Source organism: Thunnus albacares, chromosome 16 (assembly GCF_914725855.1).
Source record: "Thunnus albacares chromosome 16, fThuAlb1.1, whole genome shotgun sequence".
NCBI classification, from domain to species: Eukaryota; Metazoa; Chordata; class Actinopteri; order Scombriformes; family Scombridae; genus Thunnus; species Thunnus albacares.
The window spans coordinates 5,300,846-5,317,396 of NC_058121.1; the positions used below are offsets into that span (position 1 = coordinate 5,300,846).

Sequence of the window (16,551 nt, forward strand, 5' to 3'; positions counted from 1 at the left end):
CGGGTCACCTTTTCAAAACAAGAGCACGCCACTCAATAACTACAAAGTAATGAAGTCATTATCAAAAACAAACAGACAAAACAAAAACAGAACAGACAGCAAACGTACTTAATTCATATTTTATTATATTTGAAAACCTTTCCATGATTAAAACTGCTTCCTTTACATGTCTGAACAGTATCACTGGGGAGTTAAATGATAACTAAAATGTATTTTATTATTAGCATATGAAGTGTAAATATATCACATCAAATGCATGCTCCAGAGAGGAAAAGGCATTGGAGTTCCCAACGATCAGCTACAATTGCTGTTTGCATTCCCATTCTCAAATATCCATGTCTTTAGGGACATTTTTTAAATAAATAAAATAGAGAAAGTGATGTTCATTGTGATTCCTTTTTAATACCTTGGGTTGAATCAACTACCAGTCACTTCATTTTTAGAAATGGTGCGCACAGCCTTCAACAGACTTTTGTTTTGAAACTATCCCCTGTGGCTGAGCCGGAAATAATACTGTGAAACATAGTGAGGGACATTCATCATGTCTCCCTCTAGTGGTTGCAGATCATGGATGTATGTTGCAGACTGCAAATGCAAAGTCCACAAAGCTTGAAGTATGACTCATTTATTGCAGTCTTTGATTATCTATTATCATAATTGATATTATGTATCCAGGTTCCTGTAACCTTCATTTTCTCTTTCCAAGGTTGTGGGCTTTTTTTTCTTTCTTTCTTTTTTTTTTTTTACATTGAGGAGGATGTGTAGTACTTACTTGGGAAGATAACTTAAAAGTAGCAATGCCACAATGTAAAAAACACTAGTAAAAGTGTTGCATTACATTTTTTTAGGTAAGCATGAAGAAGTATTATCAGCAAAAGTAACTCCTGCTGCATTAACATGTGAGCAGCTGGTGGAGGTGCGGTTAATGTGATCTATTTAATGTTGGGTATTACTCTATAACCTTTTATAAACTAATCATTGGTTTTGTATGTCAAATTCTTAATCTGCAATGTAGCTAGTGACTACAGCTGTCAAATAACATTTAGTGGAGTCCAAAGGATAAAACATCATAAAATGCAAATGCTCAAAGAAAGTACAACTCCCTCAAAATCGAACATTAGTACAGTACTCAATTACGTATTTAGTTAACTTTCACCACTGGTGGTCTTTTGGGGAGAAGCTCTCCAGCTAGTAAGAGGATATAAGTGGTATTTCATGGTTTCTACACTAGATGGCAGACAAAGTTCAGCTATTTTCATGGCTGGATATTTGTGGGTGTTGGATGAACCCAGAAGCCTGAATGAGCCATGAATGGAAGTGACTTCACACTAAGCTATAGTTAGGAGGTTCACGTCAACATTTGGCTGTTGTTGTTTTGCTGAGCAATATTATACAGTGTATGTAGCGGTAGAGAAAGCTTCATTTCCCTCCGATCTAATGACATTTACTGCTTCAGTGTGTTAGACATCACAACAGAGCTGGTGAGGAGTGGCTGGTGTGGTGACAGCTCGTTCATCATCAGCTGAGTCAGTCATAGCTCAGTCATCCGAGCGGCTGACTCAAATCTATTTCATATTTTAGAACCAAATACATCATGCACACAAACACGCACACACACACACACACACACACATACACACAGTATACATAGACCAGTCTGGGCTGCAATTAGAACTTCAACAAAGCAAGTGTCAGATGCTGTATGCTGGATTACATTTGGCATTAGAACTGCCAGAAAGTGCTTCCTACTTTATCCTGGGAATTAGAGCATTTTAAATATATCAACTGCTAGATTCAGGATGAATAGGCCCAATTGGAAATAACCACCTCTCCTCTATAGAGCTGTAATTCAGGGTCTGTATTTATCAAACTTCTAGGAATTACACTCAAGAACACTCTAAAGAACTTAAGAGTACTTAAGGTCTAGAGAGTCCTTCACTGAGTGTGAGTAATAAGACAAATGAATCAAGGGACTCACTCCTATTAAAAGCGAACTGTAAAAGTCACTTTTAAGATCAGCTCTCAAGAGATTTGGATTGAGATATATTGCCATATTGTGCATTCTTTAAAAAATCCCTATGGTTTATTCAGTGGTGTGTTTTTCTGCAAAGATCTGTATAATTATAAGTATATTTTATTTGTTTGAAATCTCAAAATTTTTAGGAATAATCAACATGTACAATTAACAACAATATAATATATTTATAATGTATAAACAAGGCTGAAATAATATAGGAAATTTGCTGAAATGGAAAAAAAAATGATGTTGGGAGACAAGGTACAGAGAAATCTTATAATAAGGCAAATTTAATACAACGCTGACAAATGCAGACAATGAAGATGCTGAGAAAGTGATTGCAAACAAAATCAATGCAGGATTATTCTTCTTTTTTGTTGCACCTCTGATAATTGCCAAAAATGAGAAAAAGTGATCTAACATCCTATCAAATGTTCAAATGCAAATAATAAGCTTTTTTTTTTTTAAATTAAATATATATTCACAAGGACAAAACACAAAATGAACCATAGATAACAATACATATCCTATAAATACAAAATAAAATAGCAAGATAACAGGAAGTACATCTGCACAACAAACACCTGCTGCGTACATCAAACCTAAACTAAACAGACAAAAACATTAAAGTAAATCACTCCATCTCCCATTAGTAACCTTAATCAGCAGCTTAAAACTAGAACAACAAAAAAATATATATCTATTTACAGTATATAATCTTCTTATCCTGTTTATAGTTCATCATGTTCTGTGATATTTCAACCTCAACCTTCACTCTGACTCAAAATATCCCACTGCGTTGAAAAATGAACTTTTGTCCTTTATTCTTACTAATATCCTCTTTAACAGTGTTTAAGCATTCTGTGTTAAGTGGTTGTATTTTAGTGGCTTTAAATATATACGCTTTTCTCATCATAATGATGATGTTCAGGCTTTTTCCTTCCTCCTCCATTTATAACCCTTAAATCCTCTTAGCATTATAATTAAAGGACAGCTATAGAAATCTGAATTATAAACAGAGATTCGTTTTTTAATCTTGATCCAAAATATGGCCACTTCCTTATAAAATCAAAACGAGTGAAAATCAGACTCTTCTTCCTCCTCACAAAATCTACATCAACCACACTGTTGATTTTCATGTTTTTAAGCATAGGTAAATAATCTAATAGGTAAATATCTGAAAATTTATTTTAATTGTAAAATTCTAATGGAGACCTAAAAGGTAGTTGTGTAAATGCTTGTAAATACCTCTCTATGGGATTATTGTTTAACAAATCCTACTACTTTGACTGAACAGCAGTTGACTTTTTATTGAAATACATACTGTATATAACTGGTGCATGTTTTTATTTATCTTCTCTTGCTCAGCCATGTTGTATTCCTATTGTAAGGGCAATATATGGACACATTGATAGCTTCCTTTTCCAAGTCTGTTGTATGGCTGTGCAGAGTTGATTGTATGTATAAAAGTCACCAATATTACCATATACTACTTAAAGGTCATCACAAGACATGAGTTCTCCCCTACTATTCAAAAGATCATTTATAAACAATATTATTTCTTCAAACATTGGTTTAATAAACAAGAGCTGACCCTCAATTAATATATTTTTATTGTGGTTTGGAATTTCATGACTGGGTTCAGGTTAGTGATATCGGTGTTGCAATCAGCTGATTATGACATCCTATAAAAAGCCTGATAAGTATGGGAGTGACTTTCTCTTTATCATAGTAAACTGAAAAGCAGGTAGGATAGATTTCTTTATGGAACAAATGATGAACAAAGATCAATAACTTTGCTGAGAAACATTGCAGATTTAGTACAAATTTAGGTATAACGGCTGCTTTTAATGCAGAGTTGAGTGCCTCGAGATTTAACAATTTGAGTACACCTTATTTATAGTCATTATATAAGAGAACATAAATAAGAACATAAATACACTTTATTGTTAATTTTTAAACATCTTGCAAAGTGTCCCAGTAGCTGAATGTTTACTGCTCATGCCACATGTCCAGAAAGTTCCTGGTTTGAGTCCAGTGAGGGGCCCTTGTTGCATGTTATACCATCTCTCTCTCCCCTTGTTTCCTGTCAGACTTTTTGCCAATAACTGTCCAATAAAGGCAAAACATACCAAATCTTTATATATATATGAAAAAAATTAAAACATCTGATTTCCTGGGGTAGGTAGTAACACAAGTATATAGATAAACTGATGAACTGAGCTAAACTTAGAGTTTCCAGGCATTTCATTTTCTGTTAACAATTTGTAGCTTTCTAACAAGATTTTCTTCTGTAATATGTTGCATATGTTTTGGGATATGTTTACCTAAAGCATCTCTCAGGCCATTTGTGCATTTCATAGGCAGATTGCAACAAAAGCTCAAAATGTGTCCCCTTCAGAGATCCAATTCATAACACAGTACATTTATTATAGTTAGCTTTCAGCCCAGAAATAGCTGAAAATTACTCAGTTCCACAACTAGTGTAGAGAGAGCAGCAACATTTAGTTGAAACTGGAAATGAACATCAATGATATTTAGTACAATCAGACAGAAATCTATTTCTGTACGGCAGTCTACTCTGAATGTTAGAGACCTCTGGGGCTCTCTTAAATTTACAAGCATTTTTAAGTCAAAAGTAGCTTGATCGTTTGAAGTGTGTGAGTAGGAGTAAAAGTGAAGGTTTTTGCTTTTATCTTTCAATAAAGCTCAAAAATGTACTTAAAGCAGTTTGATAAATACAGGTCCTGAGCTTCACTGAGCTAACAAGTTCCCCTGACAACCCAAAACACCTGCGTCCACGTGGAATCTGAATTGCAAGCTAAAACAGTGTAATGGTTTTGTTTTGGTAAAATCACTTTGCCCTTTCCACAGAGGCGAACCTTTCCAACAAAGTGCAGCGGCATTACATAAAAGGAAAAGAGCTCATAACATGACCTTTGCCTCTATCTCTTTATTTTTTAGAAAACCCTTTCATAATCCTGTTTCAGAACATCAGTCAACCAGCAGGGGTAGCCCAGCTTCCTTTAAACATAACTAGTGCATATCCACTGCAATTTAAGGCTTCAGTCATGTTCTTTATTGTGCATCAGTGTCTTTCTCACTGAAATATTTACATGACAGACACAGCCAGATGTCTCATCAGCATCCATCAGATAGCCAGAGCTTTTCCTTTAGCTGGTTCCACTGCAAAGCCGGGAAAGGACATGTCTGTGCTATTCATGTTATTCCCCTAATCACCATTCTCATGGTGCTTTTTGCATTGCGCTCAGATTAATATAATACAATCAATGGACGGAGAATAGTAGCTTATGCCTCTGAGCTAAATAAAGAAATTTTGCATTTAATTTTTGGCTGCAAACAGTTTGAGTTGGCCTCGGCTTTGGTAAGCTTCTTTTAGCCCCTCTGTGGATAAGTGGCTTATAGTACTGGCTTCATTTGCTGTGGTGCCATTATAGTGATGTGTAATGTTGTTGTGTAATGATGGACACATGACATGTACACACACATACAGTAGGCGCGCACTCAATCACATATCCACACACACTTGAAACAGACCTACCCGCCAGTGCCGTGAACCCTCGCGGCGACATCACATCGCCAAATTTGTTTCTTGCTGACATGCAGCGTAAATCCTGAGGGATGACGTCGACAGTCAAGGTTCTACATTTTTACCACACCAGCACAAACCCCACCCCCACTCACACACACACACACACACACACTAGTAAATCACACAGCAGGTGTCGGGGGCCACCTGTGGCAGAACATCAGCTCCTGTCTGTGACACCAGCTCTTGTCTGTGTGGAGGATGGTTGCACATTTTTGTTGCCTCTGTTAAAATAATTACTTTAAAGTGTGAGTTTTTAGTTTAAATTAAGTTTTCGTGACATTTTACGCTTGCATGGAATTTTCAAAACCCTATGTGTCAAATGCCACCTCGTGATAAAGCAGTTTTTCCTAATTCATTCATTGAAAAGGTCCAAAGATAAAAGTTTTCAACTGAGTTCATTTACTTTGAACAGTTTTCTTCATAAATCCTGCTGTCCCTAACACTGTCACCACATTTAAATGAAGTGCCTTTGAAATTCTGTCATAAAAGCGCTGTAAGATAAAGGCCAATCCCCACCAGGTCCAGCCTCAGTCTGAACTGTGTATAAATGCAATCAGGACAGTGATGAATAGCTCTGCTGATTTCATTTGGCAGGTTTTCTCCCCTCCTGGCATTTATATTTCATCTTTATTAATGATGTCAAAAGTTTACAAAAATGTAATATTGTGGATAAAGTTAATGAAAAATGGACTTTATCCTTTTCAGCAAGGAATGCAAATGTGCAAATGACATTTTCTCACACTTTAGATCAGGCCCATTTTTTTTTTTTAGGATAATGGAGACTTGGTATTAAGATAGTCAATATATGAGCTTTTTTTTGCAGATAAAACCAGAGGAAAAGCTAGAGAACAAACTGAATATTGAGAGCAGTAAGCCATATTCTTGACTTCACTATGCCATGTGGATAACAGAGTGTTATTGTACATTGCAGGGGTCCAGACTTTCCCTATATATAGTGCAACCACAGACATGAACACCAAGTGAACTCTATAGGCAACAGCTTCATCACACTTTAACAAAACTCATCAAATCTATATGAATTTATAGTGAACTTATGTTGTGGCCTTTAGCATACGCCTGGGCTTTATAATCCTGCTGTTTTATTTCTGTAGCATGACTTTAAATTGATTCTAGGATTACTGTAGTTATTTTCAACAATGGAAAACAGATAAACTGCACACACAGACAATTTAACAGACTGTGTTGTAATATTTTCAGTCTACTTTGGTCCCAGCTCAACATCACACAATTAAAACACACAACAAGAGACTCAGCTCAGTTGTCAGGGGCAACCTGTACGTGCTACGTCCCACAAGTTGCGTCAATTGCTGCCTTCAGGCGCTGTGGGAAATTAAAAAGCCACATCTACATCGCAGAGGAAAGATGCAACAAATTGAACAGTAGCCTAGATGTAATTGTCAAGTTGATTCAGCTTGTTCCCCAAGTTGACAGATGTAAAGTATTATGAGTAGCTCTATTAGCTATAGCCTACCTTTAATAAATAACTGAAATGTTGTACTTCACAGTAAATTCTGCGTAGGGTAGTTTTGTAAACTAAATCCAATAAAACATGACAAATTGCCTACTAATTTGCCAGTCAATTATTGTATCAACTTTTTGTCAGTGTACCAAGGATCCTTTGAGACTTTTTTATAGTAAAAACGTCACACTGTCTAACTAGCTTCAAACGTGTATGTTTTATCCTCCAACATACCTCCTTTAACAAAGTCTTATATTAGTAATTTAGAAATGTTTTTTAAGTCGTATTTGTGACCGCGCATATTCAAAGTGGGACTTTATGGCGCGTCCGTGAAGGCAGCACGCGTTGCAGCCAGCAGGCAGCGGCAGCAGACCGGCATCCGAGCGGCACAGCGCCGCATCACTCCGACCCAAGTGCGTCAGAAAAACCCGAGAAACGCTGCGATTTTCCACTTTGACTCATCGCCACCAGCGGAGCCGCGTTGCTCTAGATCATGTAGGATTCGACTGTTTCTTTTTTTAAATCTCCATTTTATTTTTTTCTTTTATTTTTTTTGTACTTTTACCGGATAGCCTGCAAACTGTGAAACCTCTCGTCACGCCGCCGGAGTCCCATTCATCTCGTCGCCTGTAGCCTTGAAACCAAGCGGTGAACTTTTGTGAAAACTACACAACAAGTCACCCGTCGTCGTTACCCAAAGGAGTCTGTGATATATTTGGCCTGACAACACTTTCGCCATGAGGTAAGAAGCTCCTAACGGTCTTAAATATGAAATAACAGCAGAGAAGTGGCGGCTCGAGGGGGGTGGGGAGGGGGGGGGGGCGATAACATGATGAAAGTCGGGAGTTGAGGCAGCGCACAGAGCAGCCTGGAGGACAGCAACACTGGCTCAAAAATGTGCTCCAACAACAGCTTATATTTCAGCAGCTTTACGCAGTGTCTGTCTGCAGTGCCATGTTAGCTTTAATATGTGAAATACTGTCAGCTGTGTAACACCGACAGGCTCGTTTCAACGTTACACACAGTTTGTGCTGCATTTGAGGACGTGCATGGGTTTGGAATGGCGCTTGCTCATTCCTGCTGCTACTCCCACACTGCATAAGAGGGATTATCTTCCAGCACTGGTGATGGGGTGGCATTTATTTGATGCCACATTGTGATTGTTACACACACACACACACATACACACACACACACACACACACACACCCACAGAGCTTTGACCACCACAGGCTGTGTGCTCGTCGGTGCTTCTAGGTCCTCAAAGCAGCTCTTGCACTTCAATCAGCTGGGAAATGTCATGGAGAACGGTTGGCAAATACCCATGAATGTCTCTGCCTCTAAATATACAGTAGATACCCAAGCCTGTGTTTATTATTATGCATATGAGAGGACATGCAGCACACATTCACAGACACTCCATGACACATGTCAGAGGTGTATTGAGGACACACCTTTTTTTTTTTTTTTTTTAAACTAATGTTGACAGTCTACCTGGAGCTGTTAGGGTGCAGCCATCTGTCACCAATGACGAGTCTGTTGCTCTTTAACATTGGATCAGATGTTCAGTCTAAGGCGATGCATTTATGGCTGTTGTGTAACATGGATGGAGTCTTTGTTTCTTAGTGTGTCTTTTTTTTTTTTTTTTTTTTTTTTGAAGGGCAAGAATAACCCTAAGCTGCAGGAATGCGTCCTTAAAAATGCCAGAGGTTGCTGATGAGGCAGAAAGCATGGCTTTTACTTGATTTCATTCGACACGGCGAGCACAGCGCAGCAGTTTTTGTCACATATTTCCTTTTGCACGGTGATGTTCTGCGTTCAGGTGTCAAAACAGCTTCCTTGGAAGTGTTTGACCTTGATTTTTTTTTTTTTTTTTTGAAATCAGTGATCTAACTCTGTGTGTATGTGTGTTAAAAAGTGAGACATTCAGCGTAGATGGGGCTGGCCCCCTTTAAGAAAGCCCCTAATTGAATCCAGCTGTTGGAATCCCTCTGTGGGCCAAACTGCGGTTAACAATAGCTTTGGTTGTTTCAAAAGAGCCGCATGTTGTGTCCATGTCCCAGAATGGAAACCGCTAACTTTTCTGTCCACTTTCATGTTTCTAATTTTTTCTCTCCTCTTCCTCATACTTCTTTTTTTAACAACTCTCTTATTAGTAGTTTTGAACCTTGTGTGTGTGTGTGTGTTTTTGGAGCAAATCTCTTTTCAGACAGTTGATAGTGAACATCACTGAACCACTGACGGCAGCAGAGAAGACTCAGCTTTAAACACACAAGTTGTCTTTCCTCGCTGTCATTCAAAAGGAGAAATGTATATCCAGAAGGGAGTTAGAGATGCGTCTGTGGAGTGTAACAGGTGTGTGTGTGTGTGTGTGTGTGTGTGGTGGTCCCAGCTGCTCAGAGCTGACTCATGCAGGACATTTGTGGCTGTGTGCTTGTGAGTCATGAGGTTGTGGCTACAGTGACAACTAGAAAGTTGTACCGTCCATACTGCCGAAGTTTAGACACCTAACTAGTCTGTCTGTCACCAGCCTACACGGCGTCATGTGTTCACTCGACTGACTGTTCAGGGTCATCAGCTGGCTCTTCATCCAATCAGATTTCAGTACAGTAGCTGTGTTAAGCAAGTCCAAGATAGTTGGAGACCAAATGTAGCACATAACTGAAACATCTTGCTTGGAGAACCAGTGCAGTCATTCTTGATTTTGACTGTAAACACTTTTTTTTATTCCCAACAAGTCCTTCAAATTAAACGGCAAATTAAATTAAATGGCAAAATACAGCCCGGGTCCATGCTCTCCAGAATGGCATAAGTGTTTTCTGATCTGATGTCCCCTATCTGACATCATTTGTGTGTGACTTCTTATTGTCAGCAAATCTCATGCAGAGTCAACCCAACAATGAACTCATCCTACTTACAAGTATGGTGTGTGTATCCAAAGTCTGGTATTGTGTTCCTTTTCTGTGCTGTAGACCTCCGATGTTGTCCAAAAGCTATTAAAAACACATCATTGAGTCACACCGCTGCACTCCAAAGACAGTTAACAGGCATTGATTGTACAAGTCTCTGAACTCTACTGGAGGGATGAACACTATTCTTCCAAAAGATATTCCCTCAGTTGGTGTTGTGATGATGGAGGTGGAGAGCGCCGTCTAACACCTTGGTCCAAATCTCCCATTTGTCTTTAATTGGGTTGAAATCTGGTGACTGTGAAGGTCATCGCATATGATTCACATCATTTTCATACTCATCAAACCATTCATTGACCCCTCCTTGGATGTAAATTGGAGCAGTGTCATCCTGGAAGAGACTGCTCCCATCAGGGTAGAAATGATTCATCATAGGATAAAGGTGATGACTCAGAAGGACTTTGCATTGATTTACAAAATGCCCCGCAAAGCATAACAGAGCCACCAGATCCCGTCACTGCAGGGGTCAAGCATTCAGGCCTGTTGTCTCAGTCTACGCCACACATGCACTCGCCCACTTGTCGAGAGTATGGTGAAGGATGACTCATCTGACCATATCCCTTTTTTTCTACATCTCTGTAGATCTTAGGTCTCTTCCTCTTGCCATCTTGATACAAAATCAGAATCAATTGCTCAGCATTTTTCTACATGCAACAGAGCATGATTGGATGTTAATTGTACCATGCAGTGCACCTGTGTGGAAGCATCTGCCTTTGTTATGTTTCTCCACTCATTTATTCAGCTTTTTCCTTTAATTTGTCACCTGTCTGTGTGTATTAGCTTGCATGCAGTGTTGTTTTCTATGTATGTCCACACAATGATGGCAATTTACCAACAAAAGTGACTCGTATTGTGAACTAACCTCCTGGGTGCAGCAGATATTTAGTAGCACACCTCTGGTGGTTTTATCCCGACTCTTAAGGTCAAAGGTACCTGGACGGAGCACATTCCTAAACCATGAGGACGACTGTGTATAAATAATGGCAGCCGGTTTGTTTCCCTGCGTTGTGTCAGGCCACACGTAGCGCTGATGTCAGCTTATCCGGGAGTCGTTAGATAAGCGGCATCGTCAGGGTGACGGGGCTGCGAAGTGTCATGGTAACAAGCCTTGACAACTGCGGAAAGGCCTCGTGCCTCCCAGGCGCTGCAGGTTCACGCCACAGATGAATGACAGGCGCTGAAGCCAGGACAGGACACATGCAGCCTGGACGTGGAGAAAAATTCCCCCCAGTCACTCAGGAGTTTAAGCCGGATTGCAGCCAGTCGTGTTATCCGATCCAAATGAGCTATTAATGAGGTCAGACGGAGGCTAATTGGAAATGAGAATAAATTTGTCCCATACATTGATTTTAAAAGGCTTAAAGTATAGTCACAGACTCGAGTGGCTTCTCGGCTTTTATCGAGTGCGGACGGAGGATGAGCTGCAAGGAATCAGTCAGAGGGGAGTTGTTCTTCTTTACAGGACAGATTAATAGATGATGTACTGTTATAAGGCTGGGCAGTATGATAATATATATAGCGACACAATAGAAAAATTGTTTCATATCAAGCTCTATTGTTTATTTCGTTGTGTCGCAAATCACACTCCGGTCATATCACACAGCCCTAATCATGTAGCTGTAATATCATTATAAGCAGAGTTCATTACCAGGGAGCATACCAGCCTAATTCTCCGTCAGTTTCAATATAGCAGTCTTTGTTGATAACTCCCAGAGCTCCACATTTCCTCAATAACACTACTGGCTTTGTCTCCATCTTTGCTGTGAAACTAAATTTACCCTTGAAAGGAGTGTGTTGAATCGGTAGCAAACGCCGCAGTCGGAATTCGTCTCCTTCTCCTCTTATAATACAAACTGATCATCAGCTTTCGTCTGGTAGACTCAGAAAAGTGTTCTCTCAAGGTTGTGTCCAGACTGGAAAAATTATATGTCATTTGATGCCAAAGAGATTTTTTGTGAACTTTTTTCGAACGGGCCATTAAGTATATAAATCTTGAATATAATTTTCTGCATTATCATCCCCATCAAAGTGCAGCGACTGATCCAAGTTTCCCCTCCAGATCTGCGGTTAATCCATGCAGAGCCATTGATGTGACTTTATATTATTCTGATGCCAGAGATGTGACTGTAATCTTGAATAATTCATATAAAATGTCAGAGAGAAATCATTAAAACCGACTAATCAACTGGAATAGTCTCAGTTGACCTAACCGACTATCGAACCATACCCACACAATCTCTCCTTTCCTCTTTTTTCTTCCTCCGACTAAAACTGCTCCTCTTTCCCTGCTGTTCTTTATCTGAAGGTAGATTGGGCCATAAAACGTTAAGTGCACACCAAATAGGACGGGAGAATGAAGTTATTGTGCTCCAGTGATTTCCTTTTTGAAGTTTTTTTCGGGGGAGATTTTGATCATACTGGCTCCCCGCCACCATCTGCTCCTCGCACTCCTCATCTCCGCTCGCTCCTCCTCTCCTCCCTCTGCAGCCTCTCTCCCTGCCAATCCAGCCTTAATCTCATTCTCTCAGTTTCCCCTTCTGTCTCCTCCAAAAAGGGGATGCTGTGTGCAGTTTTTCTTCTCAGACAGGATTTTTAGTCTCACATCTCGTGTCTTGATCTTGTTTGCGGAGGTAAAGTCAACCCGAAGCAGACGCGATTCAACCAGGATTATTTCAGATTCACTACAGTGAAAGACATGATTGTAAACTTTTATTAGATGGTATATAAATAAAGAAAAGATCAAGTAAAGTCATCTTCTGTAAAGTAACTTCTTATACCTTCAGCGCACTAGTCTGACTTCAGCACATTCTCACTTGGCAGCTGTGCAACCACGGTCCTCCGCTGTTGGCCAGTGATGCGGCTGAAGGTTAAGTGCCTTGCTCAAGAACATCTCAACAGCGGCTCCAAAGGGGAACGTTACTCATTCACTTTAATCACACAGTGTCCCAGCTGACCCGGTGATTCAAGCCAGCAACCGTCCTGTCACAAGCTCACTTCTCTAATCTTTAGGCTGCCACCACCCGACTCATTATGTGTATGTGTGTGTGTGTGTGTGTGTGTGTGTGTTTAGTGACATTTACGGTGCCTTTTCTCTCTATTTGTGATGAGTCACTCCATGGACACTAAGAATATTACAGACCAGGTTGACAAACCGCCTGCTCTTTCCCTCACATGGTGTTTTGCTGCCCTCTTGATGTGTAATTTTAGGAGCATTTTGCGCCTCTGTTAGGGGGCTGTTGGCAGTAATGTAATAAACATTTGTACTACTTTGGATCGTGCTCATCATTATGTGATGAGGTCTTTTTTTTTCTTCCCAGAATGCATTTTTAAGAATTCCTTAGCCGGCTTTAACAAACCTGATTGACGAATATGAGAATTGAACACTTAAAGTGTTAACAGAGTGGAATGCAAATTGAAATCGGGTCTATTACTGGAACATTCTGCACCATGCTTATTTTTACACTTGATTTATGTAATTTCAAGGGTACTTTTGCCCTGAGCTTGTGCCCATTTCTGGCCGTGGTCTGAACAGTGAATCACTGCTGACATCTGTCTTCTCCCCCCTCTCATCTGTTGTCTTCCTTACTCCATAATCACGCATGCGGCTGTTTGAGCTCGCTTCACTGACAGAATATGAAGAACTGGAGGGAGGGTCAATAAGTCAAATGAGATCAGGTGGATTGAAAGTCAAGCCCAGCTCATTGATCATATCTCTGCTGACTAAAATGTTGTAGAAAGGCCTATGTGGAATATTGTCTTTTGGGTGAAGGCAGTGACATCAGCTTAGTAATTAACAGAGTGTGTTTATTTGCTTCAGCCTGAAGTAACATGAGCCTTGCAGTTTTGCATGACATTCATTAAAAACTCCTAAATGCTTTTTGATAGTTTAAAGGGTCCATATGATGCTTTTTGTGATTTTCTGTTATTTCTATCCTGTTATGATGTGGGATGTTAAACATGGTCAAAGTTCCAAAACTTAAGGTTAACATATGTAGAGATTCTCCCTGCAAGTCAAAAACCAGGGCTTCAACCTGCTCTGAACACTTTGTTTACAACAGTTTTTTTCTACCCAGCTGATGTCGACTTGTCACGCAAGCCGTCCGTTCTGTAGCCTTGTTGCTAAGGTTGTTGCTAAGGTTTTTCCATGTGTTGCTCACATTGTCCACTCTAGTATTTCGGATTGGATTTCGTCTCCAACATATACAGAAGTATTTGAGAAACTGACATTTAGAGTAAAGAATATAGCTTGTTTCATGGTTTGTTGACTTAGCCTTTCAAGCGGCTGGAAGTCAGCTGAGAGACATCTTCCCGAAGGTAACCAATCAGAACAAGAGACAGGAGCTTAAACAGCCTGTACCAGACAAGCTGAACTGTGGGGCAGCATAAAGGACCAATATAAGATGCCAAGGTATTTCGCTAGAGCCCCAGATTAAAAATATAGATTTGGAAATGTGCACGATACGTCCCCTTTAAGTTTACTTGTGTAAATGGCTAAACCTGTCCAGACGGATGTGACAGAGGGATGTTGGAAAAGTGAGTCACTCTACAGTTGCAGGGTTGTGTTTACCTCAGGATGACCAACTGTCACCTCTATTTTACATAAAGAAATGAAGGTGTGATGTTGGACTAGCAGCAATGTCCCGCTGACACTTCTGATTCACTTTTCACACACAAGCTTACACCCACCTGTTAAAGCTGCACGCTTGTTTGTATTTTCATATTGTGCTTCTGTGTAATATAATCCTAGCATGTCGGTTGACCAAAACACATCTCTACTTCAGTCTTATTTTATTATTAAAGGATGTTACTTCTGTCTGCTTCCCAAACAGGTGAAGGTCAAGAGTGAAAGACAATAATCTCCGTGCTCACTTATAGAGGTCACCTTCCACCAGCACTGATAGAAATAGGTGTCTGCTAAGCTCTAAATATTTCCATCAGTGTGTGTGACTGACAGCAGGGTTGTGTGTTTAACCTGCGAGGCGTCATCTTTGCCATTCTGTGGGTTTGGTGAGTTCCTGCCACTGACATCACTCACTGTGTATGGAAAGGTGGAATGCTGTGAACGTACAGTTTGGTGTCTGCACCTGGGCTAGGGTTAGCTCGGGCACATTTGTCACTGACGAGGTTGATCTATGCTGTGTCTGTGTGTGTGTGTGTGTGTGTGTGTGTGTGTGTGTGTGTGTGTGTGTGTGGGACAGACCGAGCACACAGATGGCTGTCAGGATGAGGACAGCCCATACATCTTTCAACTCGTGCACACACACCTAACACCAACCCTGTCTGCTAAGAATTCAGTTCATATACATGTGATTAGATGTATGGATTTGCATTCACAGGAGAGCTAAAGATCCAGAGCAGGAAGTAGTGTGACTGTCCTGAAAGATTGTAGGGAGGATGTTGAACTGGATGGCCTGATGTACAGAGTGTTGGACACCAGAGACAGAAGTTTGTGTCCCGTCTTATATGTCAAGTCAGGGTTGACTTTTTTAATATTCAACTACAACCACAATGTTACGCACAGATATTTTAGGAAAAAAACAAATGGCAACAGATCCATGAAATTATAAAGTTTTGCCAGCATGTTTAGAATAAAACTTCATTTTAGCGACATTGTGTTTTTCCAGAATTTTTTTTTAGCTGATTTTAGCTTTAGTCCGACTAAATTCTCATTGGTCGAATAATCTCCGTGTTATTTTCATAAGAAGAAAAGTGCTACATCAGTAGCTTTCCAGGATTAATCCATTATTTCCTGGGAGGGACAGACTAACAAATTACCTGTGAAAACGGGCTAGTATTCAAAACACCCCCATTGTTTTCACAATTTTGAATTCGCCCAACCTAATGGAGACTGCTGGGTCTAACTGTACTCAATGTTTACTGAGTGTTTACTGAACGTACTGAATGTTTGCTGAATCAGCGTTTCTCCTGTAATAATATCCACGAACCCCCACCAGGCCAAAAGCGCAGTGCTTAGTATGTTTGCGTAGCGAGTGGGAAAGAGCGGCAGGAAAGTGGCGGTGGATGCGAGCGGAGCAGAGGAAAAGGTTAGCGGTAAGTTCTCAGTCTGGCAGTAAATGAACAGTACAGACTCCAGTGTAACAGTTAATAAATGCTAAAAAGTCAGGTCTGTTGTCTCCAAGTGCTGCAAAAGTGAATGGGGTTAGCTAGTAAGTTAGCAACAATAGGTTAGCCTAACCTGAAGAGGCAAAACGGAGAAATGTGAGTTCACTGTGCACTCTGTCCCATTAAAATACCCCCCCCCCCACACACACACACACCTCCGCAACTAATCGATTAGTTGAAGATTATGTACGATTTCTGTCGACCAAGATTTTCTTTGGTTGACTACAGCTCTTGTAAAATGATCGAATGTCTTTGTTTTGGCGTGGTTTTAAGAATCCATCTTTCTTTAGACAATCACTGGCCAGATTGCCATGACTCTTTGTGTGAATATTCAAAGGCCTCCAGAAGA

General features: G+C 40.1%; 1 protein-coding gene across 1 annotated transcript in view; it reads left to right on the forward strand.

The window, feature by feature from the left end:
* Window positions 1-7,457: 7,457 nt before the first annotated feature.
* enah (ENAH actin regulator) overlaps window positions 7,458-16,551 on the forward strand; it is a 130,666-nt gene continuing 121,572 nt past the window's right edge. The window contains exon 1 of the mRNA XM_044329857.1: window positions 7,458-7,852. Coding sequence (XP_044185792.1) covers window positions 7,848-7,852 — 5 coding nt within the window. The 5' untranslated portion in view covers window positions 7,458-7,847. The remainder of the gene's footprint in view (window positions 7,853-16,551) is intronic.